Source organism: Taudactylus pleione, unplaced genomic scaffold (assembly GCF_031769625.1).
Source record: "Taudactylus pleione unplaced genomic scaffold, aTauple2 ptg000828l, whole genome shotgun sequence".
NCBI lineage: Eukaryota > Metazoa > Chordata > Amphibia > Anura > Myobatrachidae > Taudactylus > Taudactylus pleione.
In genome coordinates, this window is record NW_028285230.1 from 835,817 (window position 1) to 860,031 (window position 24,215).

Consider the following 24,215-nt stretch of genomic DNA (forward strand, 5'->3'; position numbering starts at 1 on the left):
AATATCTATGTTGGTGATATTGCAAATAATATTGAAGGGAAACTATGCCTTTTTGCAGATGACACAAGGGAAGCATTCTTCAAAGGAAGAGATGTACAAGAACACGAGGACATGCACTGAAACTGGACGGAGGTAGGCTCAGAGGAAAAATTACTTCACAGAAAGGGTAGTGGATAAGTGGAATAGCCTCCAATCAGATGTGGTTGAAGCTAAAACAGTTGGATGTATTGGCAGTCCCAAAAGTAATGCTTAAGATCTACCTCTAGAGCTAAGCACTTGGGGCAATTGGTATCTTCAGATAGACCATCAGATGTCGTCTTTTAGGGGATATATATGCTCTATGTAGTATTTTATATGTCATTTCCTGATAGGAACTGGCTGTAATGAGCTTAAGGATCAAATAAAAAGTATTGAGAATATCAGTGGGAGAGAAGGATGGCAATTGAGTAGTCCATTTGCTAAGCCCTGGCAGCTCACTTTCTGGATCAAGTTGGATTCTCATTCGAGCACATATAGTAGAGATAGAGTATGAGCCAAATTGGACAAGAGCATCAAAAGAATTTACAAAGTCTTGTGGATTTAACTGTGGAAGAATGGAATTCAAGTAATGTACAGCTTGAAAGTAAGGAAACCTATGTTGCGGCCTTAGGGCCTCATTCAGACCCACTCGCAAGCGGCTGTCCGCTCGCAAGTGGGTCGATGGTGTGCACTGCGCATGCGCACGACGGAGGGAGCTCCGTCGTGCGCATGCGCCAGACGCGACGAGCGAAGGACTTTCCTTCGCTCGTTGTGTCTGATCAAAGGGGGCGTGCTGTCGATGTTGATTGACAGCACGCCCCCTTTGGTGGGCGTGCCTGCCAGACGGAGGCGTTCCCAAGGGAACGCCTACCGTCAGAAGCCGGCCCCACTGACATCACTAGTGATGTCAGTGGGAGTGATTTTGGCTCTGATAGAGCCAAAATCACTCCAGGGCTTGTGATCGAAAACCCCGACCACAGGCTTCTGGTCGCACTGGCGATGGTCGCGATGGTCAAGACCATCGCGACCATCATCCTGCACGCTCGTATGTGCTGTGGGTGGTGACCCACAGCTATACGAGCGTCCAGGAGGACGCTCCATTTTTATGGAGGACGGCCCTCATTCAGAGCGAGCGCTCTGCTCAGAGCGTCCGGCTCTGAATGAGGGCCTTAGATTGTACTTTTCCATAGCTTCAGGAAAAGTAAGTGGTATTGTGGAGGATCCCAGTAATTGTCCAAGAGTGGAAATACCCAAAGAGGGCCAAGTTGTAAAAGGTAAGGATGCAGTGCCATCTTGACATTCCATATGTCCTACCAAAGGAAGAAACAAGGAGTGTGTGTAATTAAGATTAGCTTGGTGATTTTTAACGCTGGTGGGTAAGGGGCCTTAGAGGAAAGTTCTTTTATCTTTCATCTCCCCTCAGCTGAAGTTTGATTTCCAGCAGGCAAGGATTTGTCAGAAGAAGTTATAAGGGTCACAATAAAATATTGCTTCTGCCAAAGTCACCAGATCAAAAAAGAGACTTGTGGGATGCCCGAGTTGTACCCAATGGTGACCCCAGCATAAAGAACGTTCAACTGTTTGTTTTTTCCTCAAGGTGCCAGGTAGCAGGAGGGATGGATGGATTGTCCATAAGTAGAGTTTCATCTGAAGTACTTTCCCCAGTTCTTGGTGTAGACACAACAGCGTTCTGGCCGAGCATGCAATGGTATTCTCTATGGTGGGTAATAAAGAGGGAACCTCTTTGCCATCTTCTTAAACTACCAAGACTTTCATCAGAAGGGACCGGTCAACACCAGATTCTGAAGGGGGAAAAAAAAACAAACACCTGCACCTGCCGCAACCACCTGCAATCAAAAAACCAGCTGTGGCATACTTGGAAACGCCCCTGGAGTCTATTTCGCTAGTTTTTAACTATGTACCCCAACTTTATTTTTTTCACCCCCAAAACGAAAGTACATTTTTTGGGGTGCCCAGAAGTCTTTTTTAAGATTTTAACAGTTATCCTTAGAGGGGCTGTCCCATGGGTGCTGGGTGTTTTTTTTTTTTTACTTGTACCCACAAACCCCAATTTTGAACTTTTTTTTCGACACTTATTCATAGGTAAAAACGTATCTGAGGTTTCTATGCACTGACTTTCCGCACCTGCGAAGTGTGTCTGGAATTGAATACGGGGATAAGTGAAAACCGGCGAAAATGATGTCATCGGCGATACTTTTTCGCAAAACCGGACTTTTCGCTCCTAATTGAATATGGCCCTAAGACGCAATGTATACGTCTTAAACTGGGTACACACCCATATATCAGGTGATCTGGCCGACAATTGTATTGGTGCGTAAGCAGGATCGGTGCAGGAGCGTTAAGCCAATAAACTGCTTACAACGCTCTTGCAACGGTCAGGAATGAAAGGACGCATCATAAGTGCTGTTTAATACTTCTCTGCCTTTAAATTTTTAAAATACCACTGATTAAGTCTCCCTGGACTTTCCTCCTTGGCTGTCCACTTGCTGTTAAGCTCTCTTCACATATTCTGAATGCAGCTCGATGTCTAATTGCTAGACACTGGAAATATATTGACCCTCCTCCTCGTCAACAACTTATAAATAAAATCTGGCACGTGGCGGCCATGGAGAAAATATCAGCTTATATCCACAATACCTCTCCTAGGTTCCTCATGGTTTGGTGTGACTGGTTCCTCTATAACACCACCACGCCACATGGGACCCTGCCCTCAGGCTTTTCGAACCTCCTACTCTAACGTTCCTAATTAATCTATATTAGTTATTTGTTTATTTTCTCTCCATTTTACTATGGCGACTTCTATTTAAGTTTTCTCAATGTACAATAGAGACCCGGATTCGGTCTCTTTCCCACTTACCCTGTCCCCCATCTTATTCTTCCTCTTTTCTCTTCATTTCTCCCCTCTCTCTCTTACACATTTTTCTATTTCCTACTTGCTCTTTTGTGTAATTCATACTATTATTTACAATCTATTTTTGAAGTATGTGCTGTGATATATAGCAATTTTTTATCTTGAAATGTTTTATCTATTTTGAGATTGTTTTTTTTTTGCTATATGTGTATTTTGGATACTTTATTACCCTATATTTTTATCTGTGTAATATGCTAAATATCTCTCTTATCTATGCACATATTGTTGTACCTTACTTCAAAATAAATTTAGTTAAAAAAAAATATATATATTTCTCAGCCGGACCTCCCGATCCCATAGAAGCCTTACACACTGAGCTATTTCTAGCACAGTGTGTACGGGGCTCGCAGACTACTGACAGGGGGTGATGCTGGAGACACACTGCTCGGATCGATAAGGTGTGTACCCAGCTTTATGGATAGACAGCACAATATTTTGCTACTTTTTCTGCTGATATGATTCTACTTTTTATTGCTCATTTTAACTTTTATTTGAATATTCACAATTTTCTTGCATATTTTATATTGTAGAACAGGACTCTTTGGAGAGAACTCACATATTATAAAAGTCTGGATACCATGGGGCACTACTGTATCCATCACTATGGTGAAAGATAGAGGGATCACTGGTGCCATTTTAGCTAAGCTTAGTAAGGACACAGCAACTGTACCCTACAAAGAAATGATCAACCCGTCATAGCAAATTAGAATGTACCAATCACCTAACAATGGAGGCAGCCATTCTGTTGGGCTAAACCAAAAATGATAGGCTACTTTCTTATCAATTCGCTAGAAAACTAGTGACATCACTGAGACACTTGCTCCTTGTAGATGGGGCTAGTTTCTAGGCAGTTGATAGGCTGAAGGGCTGCCAGTGTATAATTTACATTTATACATTGAGTAACATATAAATTCTAATAAAAAATGATTCAATGTACAAATTATAATCAAAGTATAAAGTACTCTCTTAGCTGACAAAATGGCTGCCATCAATCACTACTACAGTTGAAGGTAACCACCACACATTAGCATTTAAAGCAGGCAATGAGCAGGACTAGTCATTCGCAGTTTTAGTGTATACGCAGGGGCGTAGAGAGCGCCGCCGGGCCCAGGTAAAGAGGGGGCGTGGCCTAATCTCGGGAGGCGAGGCTACGCCCCCTTGAGAACCCCCCCCAAAAAAACCATACTTTTGCAGTGCCGCACGCCGGGGAAGGGGCGCTGTGAGCCCCTCGGCCCAGCTCAAAGCCAGGGGAGGGGGCGCGATCAGAGTGATCGCTCCCCCCTTAGGCATAGGAGATTACTCGCAGCTGCTAAGCAGCAGCCACAGCGATTTCCCACTGCATCGGCTACTGCGAGGGAGGGAGGGGGGCGGCGCCGGGCCCGGGTAAATTGTACCCGCTCCCCCCCCTCTCGGCGCCCCTGTGTATATGCGAAAGACGAGGCCACAGCGAAAAGGTTGAGAGTTCAGTTTCAAGGTCACTAAAATTCAAACAGTATTTTGGCATACAAAAGCTGACTTTCCTGATGAAACGCAACTAATCATCATGACAGAAATTCCTAACCCACTAAATGAAATGAAAGCAGATATGACAATTAAATGCCTTACAGAGACGCATAGTATCATCCTGTGGTGCACAAAACAAGGAGAACTTAGCAGCACATCACATCTCTCCCACTTCAGCTACTACGAGGGTTGTTCAAAAAGAAAGGCTTAAATGCTCAGAACTCTGAAATAATATGTAACATTTATTTTAAACTTTGTCAGTTTGTAGTTTAATATGACTGCTAGCTATATATGTAGTTTTGTTTAGGTAGTCCAAGAAATACCATGGAATCCAAGATGAAACAAAGAGCCATTATTGAATTTCTGGAAAAAGAAGGCTGCAGTGCTACAGAAATCCACAGAAGACTGACAAAAAGTGTATGGTGAGCGTACAATTGACTATAGCAATGGCAGAAGGTGGGTGAAGCGTTTTCAATCGGGAGAATCGTCCGTGTGTGACAAACCTCGTGGTGGCAGACCATCAACTGCAGTGACAACAGAGAACCGACACAAAGTCGATGCCATGATTCAGAAAGACCGTCGTGTGACCATCAGAGATATCGGTGATGAACTGGAATGTAGCCATAGCACTGTAAGAACACTAATCAATGACTTGGGATATCGTAAAGTGTGTGCTAAATGGGTTCCAAAGCAATTAACCAGGCATCATAAGGCCCAGAGGGTGGAAGTGTGCAATGACTTTTTGACCAACTTTGAAGCCAACCCTGAGAAGTTTTTGGAAAATGTCATTACAGGAGATGAGACCTGGGTATTCCTTTATGACCCAGAAACAAAGGCCCAATCAAAGCAATGAAATCACCTAAGTTCACCTACTCCAAAAAAGTTTAAATCACAGCGATCCGTAAACAAAGTCATGGCCACATACTTCTGGGATTGCCGAGGTGTTATACTCATTGATTATTTGGAACAAAACCAATCAATCAACAGTGATCGATACATTATTACATTTAAGAAGCTGGAAGAAGCCATCCGCAAAAAAAGGTCAACAATTCGACTGTCAAATGTCAGCTTACACTACGACAATGCCAGACCTCACACTTAAATGGCAACATCTGCGGCCATTGCCAAAATGGGGTGGGCAATAATGCCACATGCACCATACAGTCCTGATTTGGCCTCTTCTGACTTTCATCTGTTTGGCCCTCTCAAAAACTGTTACCGTGGTCAACATTTTGAAGACATAGAGGTTGTTAAAAACACCATAAGTTACTGGGTCAAACACCAACCACTGGAATTTTTCCAAAGTGGATTCACAGCTTGGGTTGAGAGGTGGAGAAAATGTTTAAGGGCAGATGGTGAATTTTGTTACTAAGACTTCAAATTATTTTACTGCAAATTTTCAGATCTGTATCTATAATAAAATTTGAGTTGTGAGCATTTAGGCATTACTTTTTGAACAACCCTCGTATATGATATGAAGGAAAAACACAAGATAATAAACCACCACCAAAAAGAAACAAAAAAAACTATACACACCTCAAACAGAAAAAACCCAACACAGCAGGGATGTAAAATATATCTATTTTAAAGTAAACTCTTTTGAATTCTTTCAAGCTTTTTCATATTACAAACATATTTGCTTAAAATATGGTGATTTGGATCCTCCACTTCACAAATCTGCATCCATGCTAGGCGGCAAAGAGAGCTTGGACGCTTCTGAGCATCCATCACAGTGAATAGCAGCGGCCTAGTTCATAGCAAGACTTCTAACTTTCACACAATTTTAAACGCAGACAGCAAGAAGATACTACACTAATCCCCATTCTCTTACATAGATTTATAAATCAACCACCATGGCGGATTATGCTGTGAAAAAAAAAACCCTACTGCAATATGAAATACCTCACAAATTTCTTCTAAGTTTGCAACCATGAATCCATTAAAGTTTACTTGGAACAGATCTAAAACAATAGCTATTGACAGAAAATGTAAATTAATATCTACTACAGTAGGCCTGGCAAACCAGTGGCTCTCCAGCTGTTGTGAAACTACAAGTCCCAGCATGCCCTGCCACAGTTTTGTGATAAGGGAATGTGAAAACTGTAACAGGGGATGCTGGGATGTGTAGTTTCACAACAGCTGTAAAGCCACAGGTTGGCCAGGCCTGTACAACAGTATTAAAATAAACATTAAAACATTAGCGTTCTGTGAATTTGACCACTAAAATTAAGGAAGTACGTGAGGTTATCCATTGTGGAATACAGGAATAAAAGCAAAGGATTCAGTCAATGTGACCCAAATTGGACATTAATGGTAATTTTTCTTTACAGGTCTACAAGTAGACACATCATAACTGTACACGTCATTCAGCCACATGAACGTAAAATAACACAATACAGATATAAAATTAATCATTTTTTTATCTTGCCTAACTAAATACTTTAGTTTTTGTTTTTTTAAAAAGGAACTTAAAAGTAGTATTTGAATCCTTATTTCAAATTACAAAATTCACTCATAAAAAAAGAATATACCCAAGACTCAGGCCGGGAAAATGAGACTACATATGGAATTTAAATTTTCTGAGGTAAAAAATTTCAATAAAACATAATATAATAAAAAAAAAGTCATATATATACCTACTACTTGTCACTATTCGTCAAAAGTCAGGACAGGAATGTTAAGCATGTTTTAGACAAAATATGTTATTTAAGGCAGCCAAATGTTGGTAACAAATACTTAATACTAGATTGTTGTCATCTTTTGTCACAGTCAAAATACTTTCTTCTTAGTGATTTGTATATTAAAGCTAGTTATTTTAGTACATTGCCTCATGCTTGAATAATAATTACCACATCCCAGGAAGCATAAAGCATGTGATATATTTACACATATGATTTGATCAACTTGGCAATTATAGTCTCTCTACAGAGGTTTTTTTTTTTATTAGATATCTCTCTGATTGGAGAATGCAAAATTAAAAAAGGTACACTCCAATTCTACGTACCATCTATATGTAGGCCGCAGCGTGATAGTCTCCTTTTTATGCTCATCAATTGTATTCCCACCCCCCCCACCCCAAAATGAAGTGACTGGCTTTCTAGGTGTCTCCTTTCAGAGGCCCCCGGCCACTCATGAGGGTGAGACGCGGATGCGAAAAAGTCCTTGCTTCAGCTGCAGTTGGAAGAGGCGGCAGTTTGCGATGCGCAATGCTGCGCAACCTGTGCGTCGGAGATCAGATGGGAATAAAGGTTTGGTGTGATGCCAGGTCCCGGTGCTCCTCTTAAACTCTCTCACATAGTCGTAACTTGTACCTAACAAAACAAACAGTTACGTTAGAAGGCTGTATGCCATTCATTCAGGTCAGGGTTATAAAAAAATATTTTGTCTGTATAAGTTACATTTCTCTTCAGGGTTACGTGTCCATAACTTCAACCTAATGCAAAATGCCATGTGTAGAAGAAAAACAAAATGTACTCTGCCAATAATCAAAATGACCATAAGAGGCTCAAAGAAAGGGAAAGTTTGCCATCCTATACTTAACTAATAGTATTTAGGGCATATAATATCCTAGCAGCTTTATTTTTGCTAAATATTTGAAACAAGCCTTAAAAGTTAGGCAGCAATATGCCATTCATCACAGTCATTCCCGGCTGGAATAACACTATCATACAGAATACAGATTATAAACAGTGTGGAAGCGAGACTGGGTATAGGCAACCATGAATATATAATCACAATTATGGTCCGGATTCAATTAGCGGCAAAATTGTCAGTTTGACAAAAAAACAGCGAAAACGGACATTTTTCAACAAAAAAACAGACGAAAAAGGGAGGTGCGAAAAAAACAGGCGAAAATAGGTGAAAAAGTCAGGAAATTGCATCTGTACCCCGAAAAAATGGCTGATGTACGTTGGAAAATAATTTCGAAGTGTATTATTGGCTGTAATAAAAGTATTTACGATACTTAAATTGCGTCTGTTGGCGGTAATTTGCGTATACGAAAAAAACATAAAAAAATTATAGAAAGCTATTTTTTTCCCAGGAAATTACTGTTCCACGTAAATTGGGGGTACGTTAAAATGGGTGAAAGTATAGTTTCGGGTCGTAAAAACGCAATTTTAAAAACGGTTAAAGAAAGCACCTGCTATGGAGGTGGAGCGTTTCTATAAAAACATATATTGACCCTACTGTTCAACAACAGATCCAGAAGATGTTTGAATCCACCACTTGGTACCTTCTCAGACAGGTCTCATGATTATTTATGCTTCAGTTTGCAGTACATTTATTTTTTTTATCTTTTTAAGCACCTTATTACATTAGACATCTAGAGAATGGAAAACATATGCTTTAAGCTAAAGCCCTTTGTCTTGTCTCCCCTCTTCCCCACCCTTTCCCCCCTTTTTTTGCCTACATCTCTATGTTTTTGTATTATTTTTTAATGGTGATGCTGGTATTGGTTTGTGTTATGCGGGACGTTGAAACTTGTGTCTCACATATACAGTATTGCTTCCCCATATCATAATCCTGTGTTATGCTTCAGCCCATGCTACTGCAGGATCACCATAGTATTTTCTTCTTGTGGTGACTACAGTCTTATGGACCACGAAGACTTTTTACTGATACATGAATGTGTCATGCGGAATACTTTTGCCATTTAGCTGCTTCTTGAGTCATCCTTATGTTTGGACGCTGTATTATTTTTGCATTGTTTACCTGTTAATGACAAATTGTATGGTCCCAAAGTCAATATTTTCTATTTTGCACTATTAAAAAATTAATAAAATGCTTTAAAAAAAAAAAAAAAAAAAAAAAGCACCTGCTACGGCAACATGCGATGTTTAAAACACTTAACACATCCCTACTGCCCCCTGAAAAACCAGGCCCAATACGTTAAACCCATCTGCAACAATTTTTTTTTTTCTACAAAAATTTGACCGGCCGTTTTTTTTGCCAAATTACGCAACTTTCAAAAAATAAAAAATAAAATGTTGTGTCATTTCTAATATGTCCAAAGGTTCTGAAATAAATCCCCACATGTTTAGTCAAAAATAACGGTTTTGCAATTATTTTCCGCTTGGTCTTAGGTGGAAAAATCTTTTTCGCCTGTTTTCGACAGTTTTCTGTCGAAAATCGTCTGATTTTGCCGCTAATGGAATCTGGCCCTATGTTTCAGAAATGAAAGGGAATACATAAATTTACTGTAAAGTCATTGAGCAACATTAATCACCTAATCAACAAGACACTAAAGCTGGGTACACACTGGAGCAATGTCGGGACGATTTGCCGTCTCGTAAGGACAAAATCGCCTACAACGCTCATTGTGTAATCTCAATAAGTGCGGTCCCGTGCGACGTCGTCATGTTTGATGTGCTGCACATAAAACCTGATGATATCGCTAGCGATCTGTAGTGAGTTAATGAAGGACGGAACAGTGATCGTTCATGGACTCGTTCAAGTGTGGACGGGCAATCCCCATTCAAGGGCGTTCACTCCGATGTTGGAAAGAATACCCGTCGTCTCAGTGTGTACCCAGCTTAAGAGCATGCGAGGAATAAAGAATGTGGTTAGTGGTGCATATAGGGACTAGGGGGTAAATTTACTAAGATGGGAGTTCTATTTAAGAAGTGATGTTGCCCATAGCAACCAATCAGATTCTACTTCTCATATCTAGCACCTTCTAGAAGATAATACATGGAATCTGATTGGTTGCTATGGGCAACATCACTTCTTAATAGAACTCCCATCTTAGTAAATTTACCCCTAGCACTACTGTGAATTGCTACTCAGACAATTTGCTTAGGGAAATATTGATTTAGCATCTGCCTAACTTAACGAAGGTCAGCCTGTGCAATAGCCAAGAAAATCTGGGTTCCAGACACTAAAATACAATAACAAGAAGGATAGAAACTTGATGCATTGGAATTGGGGGTTCTAACGCCGTACAGCAAGATTTCTGGTACGGGATAAAGCCCCTGCATATCTTCATGTTAATTATTATTTTGCACAGAAATAAAGAGGTTTTTGGCCAGAGTTTATGAAATTATATACAGTGAGCGCATTACTTTATTGTGGCCACAAGACAAAATATTTCAAAGGCACAGAGGTCCCCCTGTATTAAATCTCTCTCATGTTAAATGGCGACTATACAGTAAACACACGGAAATCTCACGGCAATCCTAACTACTCGCATGGATCCCTGCAAATCTGCAATATTTATCATGGAAACTATTCAAACATTTTATTGAAACTTCTCTCTCCTGGGATAGAGGAAATGCAAAACAAAAAGGACGAGGAAGTCACCCAGGTCCCCCTTTCCTTATCCAGTCGTTATTTTATTTCGTTCCACATCTATAATTTTACTTGTGTTTCTTCATCTGAGCTAATAGTTTTGGAAGCTGGCTGTACCGACAGAAGATGTGAAGTGAAAACAATCTGTATTCTGAATACTAGATGTAGCGCTCACGTGTTCCAAGCCGCACTGTTGTTGACAGTACTTTTTTGAAAACCCAATTAAAAAAAAATAATAGACGACTAATGTGTTACATGGGTTCGGCAGGCTCACTTTGAGCCCATAAAGAATAATGTTATCCTTGGGAAAATAAAGTGCACAGGCGGGTTTAGCTTACAAAAGCTTTTAAGTAAAGAGTCTGATTTAATGGGAATATGCCAATATTTTCCATTTTAGTACAGGTCCTGCTAGCAGCTAGTCCGTCAGGCAAATATGTCTACAGGGGACGGCACTAGACCATAATACAGGCTTACTCTGTTACAGCTTTATGACTTGGATACAAATAAACTGAGCCTGATCAGCTGTTAAAACAGTAATTTTCCAACCCGGCTTGTGAACTTCAGTATTTAAAAGTGCGTGAAAACGTACAACTAACTCAGAGTTCAGATAGTGTCAGTTCCTTCAACAAGCCAGCAGTGAGGGTTAGCTGCACCCATATAATGGGCAGCGACCAACATACATCAGAACTAATAATTCATTGTAATGCCTACTGCAGCTGCAGAGCATGGTGTCACCCAAATACCACCATGGGTGTATATCGGACAACAAGCCAGCAGCGAGGGTTAGCTGCACACGTATAATGGGCAGCGACCAACATACATCATAACTAATAATTCATTGTAATGCCTACTGCAGCTGCAGAGCATGGTGTCACCCAAATACCACCATGGGTGTATATCGGACAACAAGCCAGCAGTGAGGGTTAGTGGCACACATATAATGGGCAGCAACCAACATACACCATAACTAATAACTAATTGTAATGCCTACTGCAGCTGCAGAGCAGGGTGTCACCCAAATACCACCATGGGTGTATATAGGACAACAAGCCAGCAGTGAGGGTTAGCTGCACCCATATAATGGGCAGCAACCAACATACATCATAACTAATAACTAATTGTAATGCCTACTGCAGCTGCAGAGCAGGGTGTCACCCAAATACCACCATGGGTGTATATCGGACAACAAGCCAGCAGTCAGGGTTAGTGGCACACATATAATGGGCAGCAACCAACATACACCATAACTAATAACTAATTGTAATGCCTACTGCAGCTGCAGAGCAGGGTGTCACCCAAATACCACCATGGGTGTATATAGGACAACAAGCCAGCAGTGAGGGTTAGCTGCACCCATATAATGGGCAGCAACCAACATACATCATAACTAATAATTAGTTGTAATGCCTACTGCAGCTGCAGAGCAGGGTGTCACCCAAATACCACCATGGGTGTATATAGGACAACAAGGAAGCAGAATAGCAGATAAGAGGCGCATTCTTTCCTACCCTTTTATCATATTAAGCATAGGTTGTCCCAGTTCATCGTAACGGCTTGCAATTCCTCAAAAACTCTACAGAACTGTCCCCATGCTCTTTAGAATAACTATGCCCCAAGGAACAGGTTCGGTTCCATTCCATTAGTATCTTTTACATCATGTGAATTATATTTTATGTCGCGTGAATTAGCATTATTACCATTCTATATATAAGTTATACCTTCCCTGTTGATTTTTGCAGGGGGCCAATGGAAATTATGCACCCAATACATTGGTTAGGTTCAGTGCATTACCAAGCCAAAGGATATGGGCTTATATATGAAAAACAAAAAGGCAAATTACTAACACTTCCTCTAGGACACATCCCAGCTAATTGGATTGGCATAATATGGGCAACTGGAAGAGACTTAAATTGGCACTGTGCAGAATCAGTAGGGGGAGGCATGCTGGGCTCAATGCAATGAGTAGGCATGCACGTCACCATGTAGGTATCTTTCTGTAATCCTTTTCTTCCACTTTAAAAAAAATAAATATTTACTTTAATATATTAAGCCTACTGTAAATTATTACAGCGCTAAGTCACCTGAGGTCAATGTCCTGTGTAACATTAGGCTGACAGTCTCAAATATTGTACAGTTGCTGAATACGTCAGATTTCTTATCTCCTTATGATTACAGCCGGTTACATTACCCCATATAGTATGTCTACGTCCTGTTTACCTTGCTGTAGGTACTGAGAGGACGATACTGGTCCTTTAAGTTCTAGAGCAGATTCCAAAGGTCACTATATGCTCTAACATCACGTCACCCGGTATATACTGTATGTGCATAGATTTCATATAACATATGCTTCCTTGGCCCCGCTCATGTGAAGTTACACTGCCCATGTATTGGTCCCTTCATGGTAAGTACAGATGTGTAGCATTTTTTGAGCCATTTAGAGCGAGAAGCTTGGCGTGACTCAGATGCTCCGTCACTGGTACAGTCATACTTTTTACTGAATTTTGAGTCTCATTTACATCAAAGCCACATACAATGTCGCTTACAGTGTACCATGGACACTAGATTAGTACGGTTTGCGCAAGGGAATTGGTATAAAGTTGCAGATATAACTGCAGATGATGGTCATTCATACACACTGAACGGCCATCATCTGTGTCTGGCCGTGTCCCGCTCCCCTCCCCGCGGCTGCCGCTTGCTGATGGACAGATATGTCTGCAGACACATCGTCCATCAGCTGTGCAGCGCAGCGCAGCCAATGCCATAAATCTGTCAACAACGACGTTCACAGACATATCGTGGGTACACACTGGCCGACAGGCAGCCGATCAATTGATCTATCGATCTATCTGTCAGTGTGTACCCAGCTTTAGAAGTCACAATCACTTCTACTAATAAAGACAGTGTAAGTAGTTCCTTTATAAAGGATATCTTTATAAAATACATTTTTAGCCTACACCTTATCACTACCCAACTAGCAGAACCATATGTAAGAGAACCCTAGAATTTGAGAACTCAAAACCTTATGCTGGGTACACACTAGACGACATGTGTACCCAGCGATGCGACCCCTCCGCCAACAGGCCGACACATCAGGCGGCCCGTACACACTGGACGATCCGGTACCCGACATGTCGGCCCGTCGCATACCGCTGCATGGAGTCGTCAGTCGCATCGTCTGACTGGACTGCATGTAAGGAAGACCAGACGATGCGACTGACAACCCCACGGAAGCTCGCGCCGCATGATATAGTGCGTACAAGACACTGGATAATTTTAAGAATTTGTTGTTCCGATGCGTCCGAATCGGGCAAATCGTTTACAAATAAAAAAAACCCTTACTGTGTAGGGGCCTTTATGTGTACAGGTGTGTCCTCAAACACCTAGCCTCAATATGCTACGTGGAGCGAGTGAGCCGCCAGGTCCCGTGGAGCTTGTGCGGAGCATCTTTTTCTAATACGTCTGAGTCGCTGTGACAAACTGCTTCAGGAGACTGCACTGAGTCATTTGATGTGTGACACTTGTGTATCTGTGTGCGTTTGAATCTGTATACGAAGCACAGCAGAACTTGGCATGAAAAAATCCGCGGTTGCTGCAATGTCCCACTTCTTATTCAAACTCGGTCGCACCCAGATGTACAAATGTCGCACGTCAATCAGTGAGCGGTTGGTTGCATCAGTTTGTGACATGAGCATTTTTGGGTGAAAAAGATGCTTCTCACATGGGACATGACGCGGAGAGAAGGACTGCCTAGCGAGACTACAGCCAATAGTGTAAATAATGTATAAGGACATGTGTAAATAATATTTATTTCTCACTGTTCATTTTCTCATACAAGTCCTATATAGAGACAGATCTTGTTGCGGAAAAGCTCATTTCACATCAGAATGGGCATAACTGCAAATGATATTGTATTGGTAATAACATGTATGTTTTCCCTCTTGTACAGTGTATGTGAAAATATGTTGAGCTAGTAGGGTCTGTGTACTATAATCAGCATGAGGTCTGGTGTATGAAAAGGTGACAAAAGCCCTCTGGACTAGTCCCCTTTTAAACTGGGCAAGAGAGGTTGTAGGAAGGTCTGTCTTCCTGGATCAGCCATAAACCTGTCCCACTGTATATGGCATAAAAGAAATATGTCTGTGGAATTATATGACAGCTGACCAGACCCTTCCTAAAACAGTTCTTAAGAGCCCTGTGTTCTGTTTGGGGACAGTGATCAAAAGAATGGCTGGAACAGGGAGACAGTCGGTCTCCGGAGGTGTGAATCTCTTCACCTAGTCACTGGGCATGTTTATTGACCCAGGCCTGTTTCCCAAACTTCACATAGGGCTGAATGTGTAATTAAAGAACCCCTGTTCAGGTGGCCAGAAAACCCTGAGCTTCAGCCAGCTAAATAACTCACTCTGAGCTGAAAAGGGTAAAAATCCTCCCCAGGGAGGGGGTGAGGGTGGTGCCTGGAAAAGCAGGTATAAATATGTGACTCAACCCTGGCCCATTGTTCATCCTGCATGAGGCTATCGAAGGATACAGGTGATCCCTAATTCGTCACTGGGAAGGCCTCATCCCAGAACCATTTAATCCAACGTGATCCGAATGGCTTGTTTCTCCCTTTATTTATTTTCCGGAAAGTGTGAGTAACTGTGTGATTTATTTTTTTAACATTATTATATTCTTTGTACCTTTTTGTACATAAGCTTTGAAGACATTCTTGAATGAAACATTAATTCTAGTTCTGGATCTGTGTTTTTATGACCCAAGGCCTCATTTGGCTCATGTTACCTATTTTTTACTAAGTGTACATAATTGTATGGGCAGGTAAGGGTGTTTTAACACTAAACTTCCCCTTAGCTGGTGGCAGTTACCAGATTTAGTTAACCACACGGGCTGAGGTAACCTGTAAGAGTCACAGGCGGCGATTCTCAGATTGGAGCAGGACTGTGACAGATCTCATATTCATCAGAATAACTTCAGAAGGGCAAATCTCATTAAATTTATCATGAATTTTCTCACGTTCATCCATTATGTCACTGGTCGACCAATCATTTTCATTTTCTAGCTACATTTTGCCCGCCATAGTGGCTGAAGTTTAACCTATCTTAATACAAACATTTTAAATGTAGAATTTTCATTCATACATAGTGCTATTTCAGTCAACTTTTTGGACATATTAGTGATAATAATATGAGATATGGTAAGAACTTACCCTTGTTATCTCTATTTCTACGAAGTCCATAGGGTTCCACAGGATACCTTGGGTATAGGTGTGACGTCAGTCGCTGGGCACCATAGAGTTAAGCTTTTCAGCCTCCCAGGATGCACTAGGGTCCCCCTCCTATACCCCGCCCCCGAGCCAAGGCACCTCACTTAGTTATCAAGCCATAGGCCGGAGGAGGAGAAGGAAGAGAGAGAAAAAAGATCTGGACACATACAAGAATCACATTCTCACCAGAGGGAGACGGAAAACCGGTGACCAGAGCAAAGCCCATCTGCAGCACAGGTGCGACAGGGCGGGAGTCCTGTGGAACCCTATGGACTTCGTAGAAATAGAGATAACAAGGGTAAGTTCTTACCATATCTCATATTTTTTACTTCAGGGTCCATAGGGTATCCACAGGATACCTTGGGGATGTCCCAAAGCAGTATCCTTTAAGGGTGGGGACGCTCCTGTGCAGAAAGGAGAATCCGCCGCCCGAAGGAAGCATCCTGAGAGGCGAAGGTGTCAAACCTGTAATACCTCACGAAGGTATGGACAGAGGACCACGTAGCAGCCTTGCAGATCTGAACTGCCGAGGCACCACGTTGAGCTGCCCACGAAGGACCCACAGACCTAGTGGAATGAGCCTTCAGAGAAGGAGGGACCGGTAGGCCTTCATGAAGATAAGCTTCAGAAATAGCCATACGGATCCAGGCTGCCAAAGTTTGCTTTGAAGCAGGCCAACCCTTTTTACGGAAGCCATAGAGGACAAACAAAGCGTCCGACTTCCTAAACGAAGAAGTGCGGTCAACATAAGTCCTTAAGGCCCGCACAACATCCAAAGAGGCCTCACCCACGGAAAGACCCGGTGAGTTAAAGGCCGGAACAACTATTTCCTCGTTAACATGAAACTGGGAAACAACTTTGGGAAGAAACTCGGGCCGAGTGCGGAGCACTGCCCTGTTCCCATGAAAAACCAAGAAAGGGGGTCTACAAGAAAGAGCCCCTAACTCAGAAACACGTCTGGCCGAAGCAATGGCCAGAAGGAAAACAGTCTTAGCTGTTAGCCATTTAAGATCCACTGAGCCCAGTGGTTCAAACGGCGGTCCTTGGAGAGCCCTCAGGACCACAGCCAAATCCCAAGGCACCACAGGTGGAACAAAGGGCGGCTGAATGCGGAGAACACCTTGCATAAAGGTGCGCACATCCGGGATTGTAGCAATCCTACGGTGAAACCAGACAGATAGGGCCGAAACCTGTACCTTCAAAGAAGCAAGGCGAAGCCCATGATCTAGTCCCGCTTGCAGGAAGGCGAGAATCCGAGACAGACGAAACTCCCGCGGTGCATAACCTCTCGGTCGACACCACTGGAAGAACGTATGCCACACGCGATGGTATATCCTCGCGGAAGACGGTTTCCGAGCTCGTAACATGGTACGCACCACAGAGCTGGAAAACCCCCAGGACCTCAGCATGGCCGTCTCAACAGCCACGCCGTCAAAGACAGCCGAGTCAGATCCGGGTGAAGGCAAGGACCCTGAGACAGAAGGTCCGGTCGTAGCGGCAACCGCAGAGGACTGTCCACGGACAGACCCTGAAGGTCTGAGAACCAGTGCCGTCTGGGCCACGCGGGAGCTATCAACAGGAGCGTCCCTCCTTCCTGTTTGAATTTCCGGATTACCCGTGGAAGAAGGGAAACTGGAGGGAACAGGTATGCGAGCCGGAACGTCCACCGGACGGACAGAGCATCCACCAGAGACGCCCCTTAGTCTCTTGTGCGAGACCCGTACACCGGCAACTTGTTGTTGTGCCGGGACGCCATGAGGTCAATTTCTGGAAGACCCCACCTGTCCACCAGTAGTTGAAAAACGTCCGGGTGCAGGGACCATTCCCCCGGATGAACGTCCAGGCGACTTAGAAAGTCCGCCTCCCAATTTAGTACTCCCGGGATGAAGACCGCTGATATGGCCGGAAGATTGCGCTCCGCCCAAACCAGGATCCGAGAGACCTCTACGAGAGCCGCCCGACTGCGAGTTCCTCCTTGCCTGTTTATGTAGGCCACGGTGGTAGCGTTGTCCGACTGGACCTGCACCGGGTGACCCTGGAGAAACCGCTGTGCCTGCTGGAGAGCATTGAAGACCGCACGGAGTTCCAAGATATTTATTGGAAGCTCCGCTTCTGTCGGCGTCCACCTTCCCTGGAACAAGTGTGGACCCGAAACTGCTCCCCAGCCCCAAAGACTGGTGTCCGTTGTCAACAGGACCCAATTTGGAACCCAGAATGGACGTCCCTTGTTGAGGTGGGTCGTCTGTAACCACCACGCAAGGGACAGGCGAACCTCCGGGGTGAGCACAATCGTCTGGGACTTCAGAGACTGAGGCAGCCCGTTCCACTTGGACAGGATCAGGTGCTGCAGAGGTCTGGAGTGAAACTGGGCGTATTCCACCATGTCGAACACCGACACCATGGAGCCCAGTAACCTCATCGCCGAGTGTAAGGACACCCGGCGGCTGTGCAGACAACTGTGCACCCTTGACTGTAAAGCAGAGATCTTGTCCTCCGTCACGAAGATCCTTTGCTGTCCCGAGTCCAATAAGGCTCCAAGATGCAGAATCCTCCGAGACGGGATTAGAGTGGACTTCTGCCAGTTGATTAACCAGCCGTGCCGTTGCAGCAGTGCAATGGTCAGGTCCAAGTGGCGTAACAGGAGCTCTGGAGATCCTGCCACCAATAACAGGTCGTCCAAGTACGGCAACATGCGGACTCCCTGCAGCCGCAGAGAAGCCGCCATGACCGCCATCACCTTGGTGAAAACACGTGGTGCTGTCGCCAGGCCAAAAGATAACGCCCGAAACTGGAAGTGGTCGCTGCGGATTGCAAACCCGAGGAACTGTTGATGGCGTAAAAGAATAGGGACATGCAGGTAAGCGTCCTGTATGTCCAATGACACCATGTAGTCCCCAGGTTCCAGCGCCAGAATGATGGACCGTAGGGTCTCCATCCGAAACTTCGGGACCTGCAAAGACTTGTTGAGTGCTTTGAGGTTGAGAATCGGACGATATGACCCATTGGGTTTCTGTACCAAAAATAGATTTGAATAGAAACCCTGGCCCCTCTGGGAGAATGGAACAGGCACTATAACTCCAGCCTGGAGCATAGTGTGCAATACCTTCCGCAGCTCCGTAGCCTTGTTCCGGTCTGATGGCAGACCCGTGGTGAAGAATCGAGCCGGGGGTCTGTGCCGGAAGGAGAGGGCGTATCCGTGGGAAACCACCTCCAGAACCCAAGTGTCTCTCGTAGTGGTCGACCAACACTGGGCGAACTGTAGCAGGCGGCCTCCCACCCTGGGATCCCCCAAAGGGAGGCCCGGACCGTCAGGCCGCAGGCTTGTCATCTTGCTTGGGGGCCGGACGTCTGGTACTCCATGCCTGCTTCCGGGGCTTGGCCGATTTCTTAGGACCAGCCTGTCGAGGAAATGACTGTGGTTTGGGCCTGCGCTGGGCCCTAGATGACCGAAAGGACGATGGTCCAGAACCAGAAGGAGCAGCGGCCGACGGGAGACAAGCCGATTTGGCTGCCGCCAGCGTGGCCACAATCTTATCCAGATCCGGACCGAAGAGAACTTCTCCAGTAAACGGCAACGCCTCCAGACCCTTTTTGGAATCTGCGTCTGCCTTCCAGGATCGCAGCCACAAGGTGCGACGAGCAGCTACCGCTGCTGAAGAAATCCTAGACACCAGAGTACTAATGTCTAGGGCTGCCTCGTTGATGTAGGTGGCCGAATCACGGAGATTGCCAATCAACTCCGCCTGTTCGGCCGGACAGTCGGAATCAAAAGAAGCCTCTAATGAATCCGCCCAGCGCTCCATCGCTCTGGCAACCCAGCAAATGGCCATAGCCGGCCGTGCTGCCCCCCCCGCAAGGGAATAAGCGGACTTCAGGCAGATTTCCACCTTGCGGTCCGTAGCATCCTTAAGGGAGGACATGGATGGCATCGGCAATGTGGCACTACGGACAAGACGGGTCACGTGAGAATCCACCTGTGGAGGGGATTCCCACTTTGCAAAATAATTATCCGCGAACGGATAAGCCACCGCCAGGCGTCTCTGCGGCTGGTATCTTTTGCCAGGTTGTTTCCACGCCTCCTCTAAATGGTCCACCAACTGACCCGAAAGAGGAAAGACTGTGGCATCGCCCTTCACATCCTTGAAAAAGGCATACTTAGATTTAGCCGCTGGGGGAACTTCGTCCTCAATCACCAAGGCTGTGCGGACCGCCCGAATAAGTCCAGGAATATATACTTTGGACTTAGCATCAGCGTCCTTAGTATGGAGAGGTTCCTGATCGTAAGGATCCAGAATCTCCCCATCATCAGACGTCCCCTCGTCATCCTCATAAGGAGTCGACAGACGCCACCGGCCGTTTATGCGGCCGCATCACAGACTCCCCTTGCAACACATCCGACAAGTGCTGTACAGAACTCGTCAGGGAGTTAACCCACGCTGGCTCCTGAGAACCCGGGAGCGGGGAAATAGGGAGACTGTGGGGCACCACCAATTGTCGTGGGAAACCCTGCATGGGTGACGACACCACTGACTGCTGGGATAAACCCATCGGTGTAAACGCGGGCTGCGGAGCTAACTGGCCCACTAAGACTGTAAGCGCCTGAGCGAAACAAGCCCAGGGCTGCTCCTGTACCGGTGCTGTAACCGTAAGAGGCCGCGCCATGGACAAACACTGCCGGCAAAGGCCCTCCGCGCTACCCTCCCCCTCCGCTAACGGTACTTTACACGTAGTACACTGTAGCCGGAGGGGAAAATCACTTTCGGACATGATGGCACCACGTATGTGACCTCTCTCACCAATTATAACTTAAATAGGCGAGAGACCACCCTGCAGCACCGCACCGCAAGGGCTTAGCAGAAAGAACAGGGACAGTAATAAAGCTGACAGTTTAGAGAAAAGTTACAGGCAGCAGCGCTAGCACAGTCACATACAATGCAAAGAAAATCAATTCCTGCACTAACAGCGCTGATCACTCAACTACGCAGACACAGGGCCTGGTAGGACACAGCGCTGCATACACAGACCTGACCACAGCGGAGGAGAGGTATGCGGGGGGACCCAGACCACGATGCTTCCGTCCAGCGCTTCCAGCAGCGTTCACCATGCGTTCTGGAGAAGATGGCCGCCGAGGAGCAGAGAGGAGGCTGGCCTGGGGGAGGAGCGCTGCCACAGGACCAGTCGGCAGCATGCAGAGAGGGCTGTGTGCAGCGGGGGAGGCGCCGGCTGTGAGACAGGGAAGGCGCGCTCCCCTGGCATGCATTTAACCCCTGGGACGCCGCAGCGCTACCGCTCTGCTGCGGTCCGCTGTCCCAGGGGGTAGTGGAAAGCGCAGGTTGGTCGCCTGGCTCCACGCTGCAGCCAGTCCCCAGGGAGCCCCCTGCCTGGGGACTTAGGACCATGTGACCAGCGGGGACCCACCGCGGGACCCCGCTGCTTACCTTTGTCCCCCTTGGATCCGGCCATGGTCCGGAACATCTGGGGTCACCGCTAGCTGTGACCCCAGATGCTCACCAGCATCCCCGGATCGGTACCGGCGTTCTGGTACCGGCGGGGGTGTAGGGAAGACAGCATGGACGTCAGGACTGACTGTCCATGCTGTACATCCAGATGTGCAGCCACAGCTGCACTGAAGAAAGCTTCAGGGGCTCTTCTAGCCCCCACTCCGACAGGTGCACCCGACGCCGGCCGGGCACCAAACTAAACTGAGGTGCCTTGGCTCGGGGGCGGGGTATAGGAGGGGGACCCTAGTGCATCCTGGGAGGCTGAAAAGCTTAACTCTATGGTGCCCAGCGACTGACGTCACACCTATACCCAAGGTATCCTGTGGATACCCTATGGACCCTGAAGTAGAAAGAAGATAACCACTTTCAAACTATGAACTATTCAAAGCCGACAGATTCACATGCCTACATCCAAATGGGGAGTTGCCATCATGCCAATTGGCTAAATGCAATCCCAGAGGGACAATTAAGACAACTAAAGAAATTGCTCCAATCTCGTGGCATATAAAAAACAAGCAAAAGAAATGCAGGCTAAGTTTTTGGCTTCACAAAAGATTGAAAACACTATGGAAGAAGTTAAAAATGTATCCAGAGAACAACTATTGGAAAATCGCATAAAGGAGAAAAATACACCTTCTCATTTCGAATGGGCCTTTATAACTTGTTTCAATAGTCAACACAAGAAGATAAAGTCCCTACGAAACCACCAGGGAATTTAATAAAAAGACCCAGTCATTGGTCCTCATCTCTCTCTCGGATACCCAAATGCATCTATAGGATACCCCCCAATATAGGCTCCCGCTTGGTTAGAAGTGCTCTACCAAAAAAAGAAAACACTATGTGTATCAAATCAAAGGGATTCTTAAGATGTGCGACATGTATAGGATATAGGGGCATTAAAGGGGATGGACATAGCAAAATAAGTGAAGTGCCAACTAATGACAAAAAATTAGTAATAAAAGATTTTATCTCATGCATGACAAAATGCGTCATTTACGCAATCGAATGTAGTTGCCATTTTCTTTATATAGGTAGAATCTCAAGACCCCTAAAAGTCAGGTTAGGGGAACATCTGAGAAATGTTAGAAAAGGTTTGGAGACCCATGCCCTATCCAACCATTTAAAAAAATATCACAATAGCAATACAGCTGATATTATACATTTCATTGGGCTACAGAATGTTAAGGGACATTGGCGGCGAAAAAGATTTGACTACTCAGCAAGCCAAAGCCGAAATTAAACATATATTTGACCTAGGCACTTTACATCCAGGTGGTTTGAACCTGGACTTCGAGGTGAAATAGTTTCTATGATGTTTTTTATGATGTATTTATAATGCTTATCTTCTTCTTATTTTTGTACTGTATTACCATGAACTATTCACTTTGGATCTTACCTTGAAAAAGATCCCAGAACGGGGGTCTAAACGCGTCGGCCCGGGGGATAACAGGTGGCACTGAAAGACCTCTTACCCGGGGATTGGAGCAGAAAGACCCGTACAGTGTCCGGAAACTACACAGTGATATTACACCATATGCTCCTAAGAACTGTCCGTTGCCAGTTCTCACCGCCATCTGGTAATTGTTTTCTTTACAGTCACCAGAGGATATCCCCATGATCTTTGTCTTTTTACTTCTGGTGATGTTTGTATTTTAAAACTGTACTTCACTATATACCTCTTCTCTTTTTGCTTTGGATACTGCATTGGTGTCCAATGAGGGACGTATTCCTGAAACACATACCAACTAAACCTTGGGATGTAATGTATACTCTAGCGCATGTTGATGAAATTGCTTAATATTTATCTTCATTGAAGTTTAATGCATAGCAATACAAATTTAAATACACTCTAGCAAATTAACCTTGTGAGTGTCCCAGGAGGAATATTGTTTTCCCTTCTTTTTGCATGTGACCATTATAATCCATGTGCAATATCTTTATAGGTTTATTATGGTCTACACTACGTATATATAATTGTTATACATAAAAGAAGGAAAGGGGTTTAGAAATACCACTGATCTGATCCTCTACAGAAGAGGCACCCAAACTCCACCATTACAGTCCAGGTTTTAAGGATATCCATACTTGACCTTAGATGGTTCAATCAAATTGACTGAGGTACTAATTAAGTCATTTGTGCTCAAGCATTGATATCCTTAAAACCAGGACTGTAATTGGGGGGAGGTTTGGGATCCTCTGATCTACAGAGATATAAAGTCTCAAAGCCACCCATGCCTCTGCAAGCTGAAGGGAGAGGGGGATGTTGGCTAAAAATTGGGTGGAAGTAGTTTCTAAATTAATTTACTTGGCTATGTGCTGCTCCTGAGAGAACCTGCAAAATACAGGATGACAAACCCACCTCTATAGTAATTCCACATGTACCTGCCTTACAGTTTTTCTGTGTATGTAAAAAGACACGCGATACAGCAGCTGCAGACACGCAAGAACACAGCTGCAGACATATAGTGTTCCCGCTAGGCTGTTTTAGTGGGGTGCTGCAACGTGCCCGATATTAAAGTGTCAAAATGCATCCTGCCCTTATAGTGGCTCCCTGCTTAAGCAGCCTGTCCTGTGCCATCCCCACCCCAGGGCCGCAGTGTCCAGCGGGTAGGAAAAGTTGTGGTTTCCGATCGCCGCCAGGTGATCAGATGCCCGGCATCTATTGACACTGAGGGGAGAGCTTAGGGGAAGCCCGGTACCACCGTAAGTGCTG

At 44.9% G+C, this 24,215-nt stretch overlaps 1 protein-coding gene across 1 annotated transcript in view; it reads right to left on the reverse strand.

Annotated features, from left to right (window-relative positions):
- Positions 1-7,546: 7,546 nt before the first annotated feature.
- Positions 7,547-24,215, reverse strand: part of GAN (gigaxonin) — a 62,224-nt gene continuing 45,555 nt past the window's right edge. Inside the window, exon 11 of the mRNA XM_088458375.1 lies at positions 7,547-7,764. Coding sequence (XP_088314501.1) covers positions 7,583-7,764 — 182 coding nt within the window. The 3' untranslated portion in view covers positions 7,547-7,582. The remainder of the gene's footprint in view (positions 7,765-24,215) is intronic.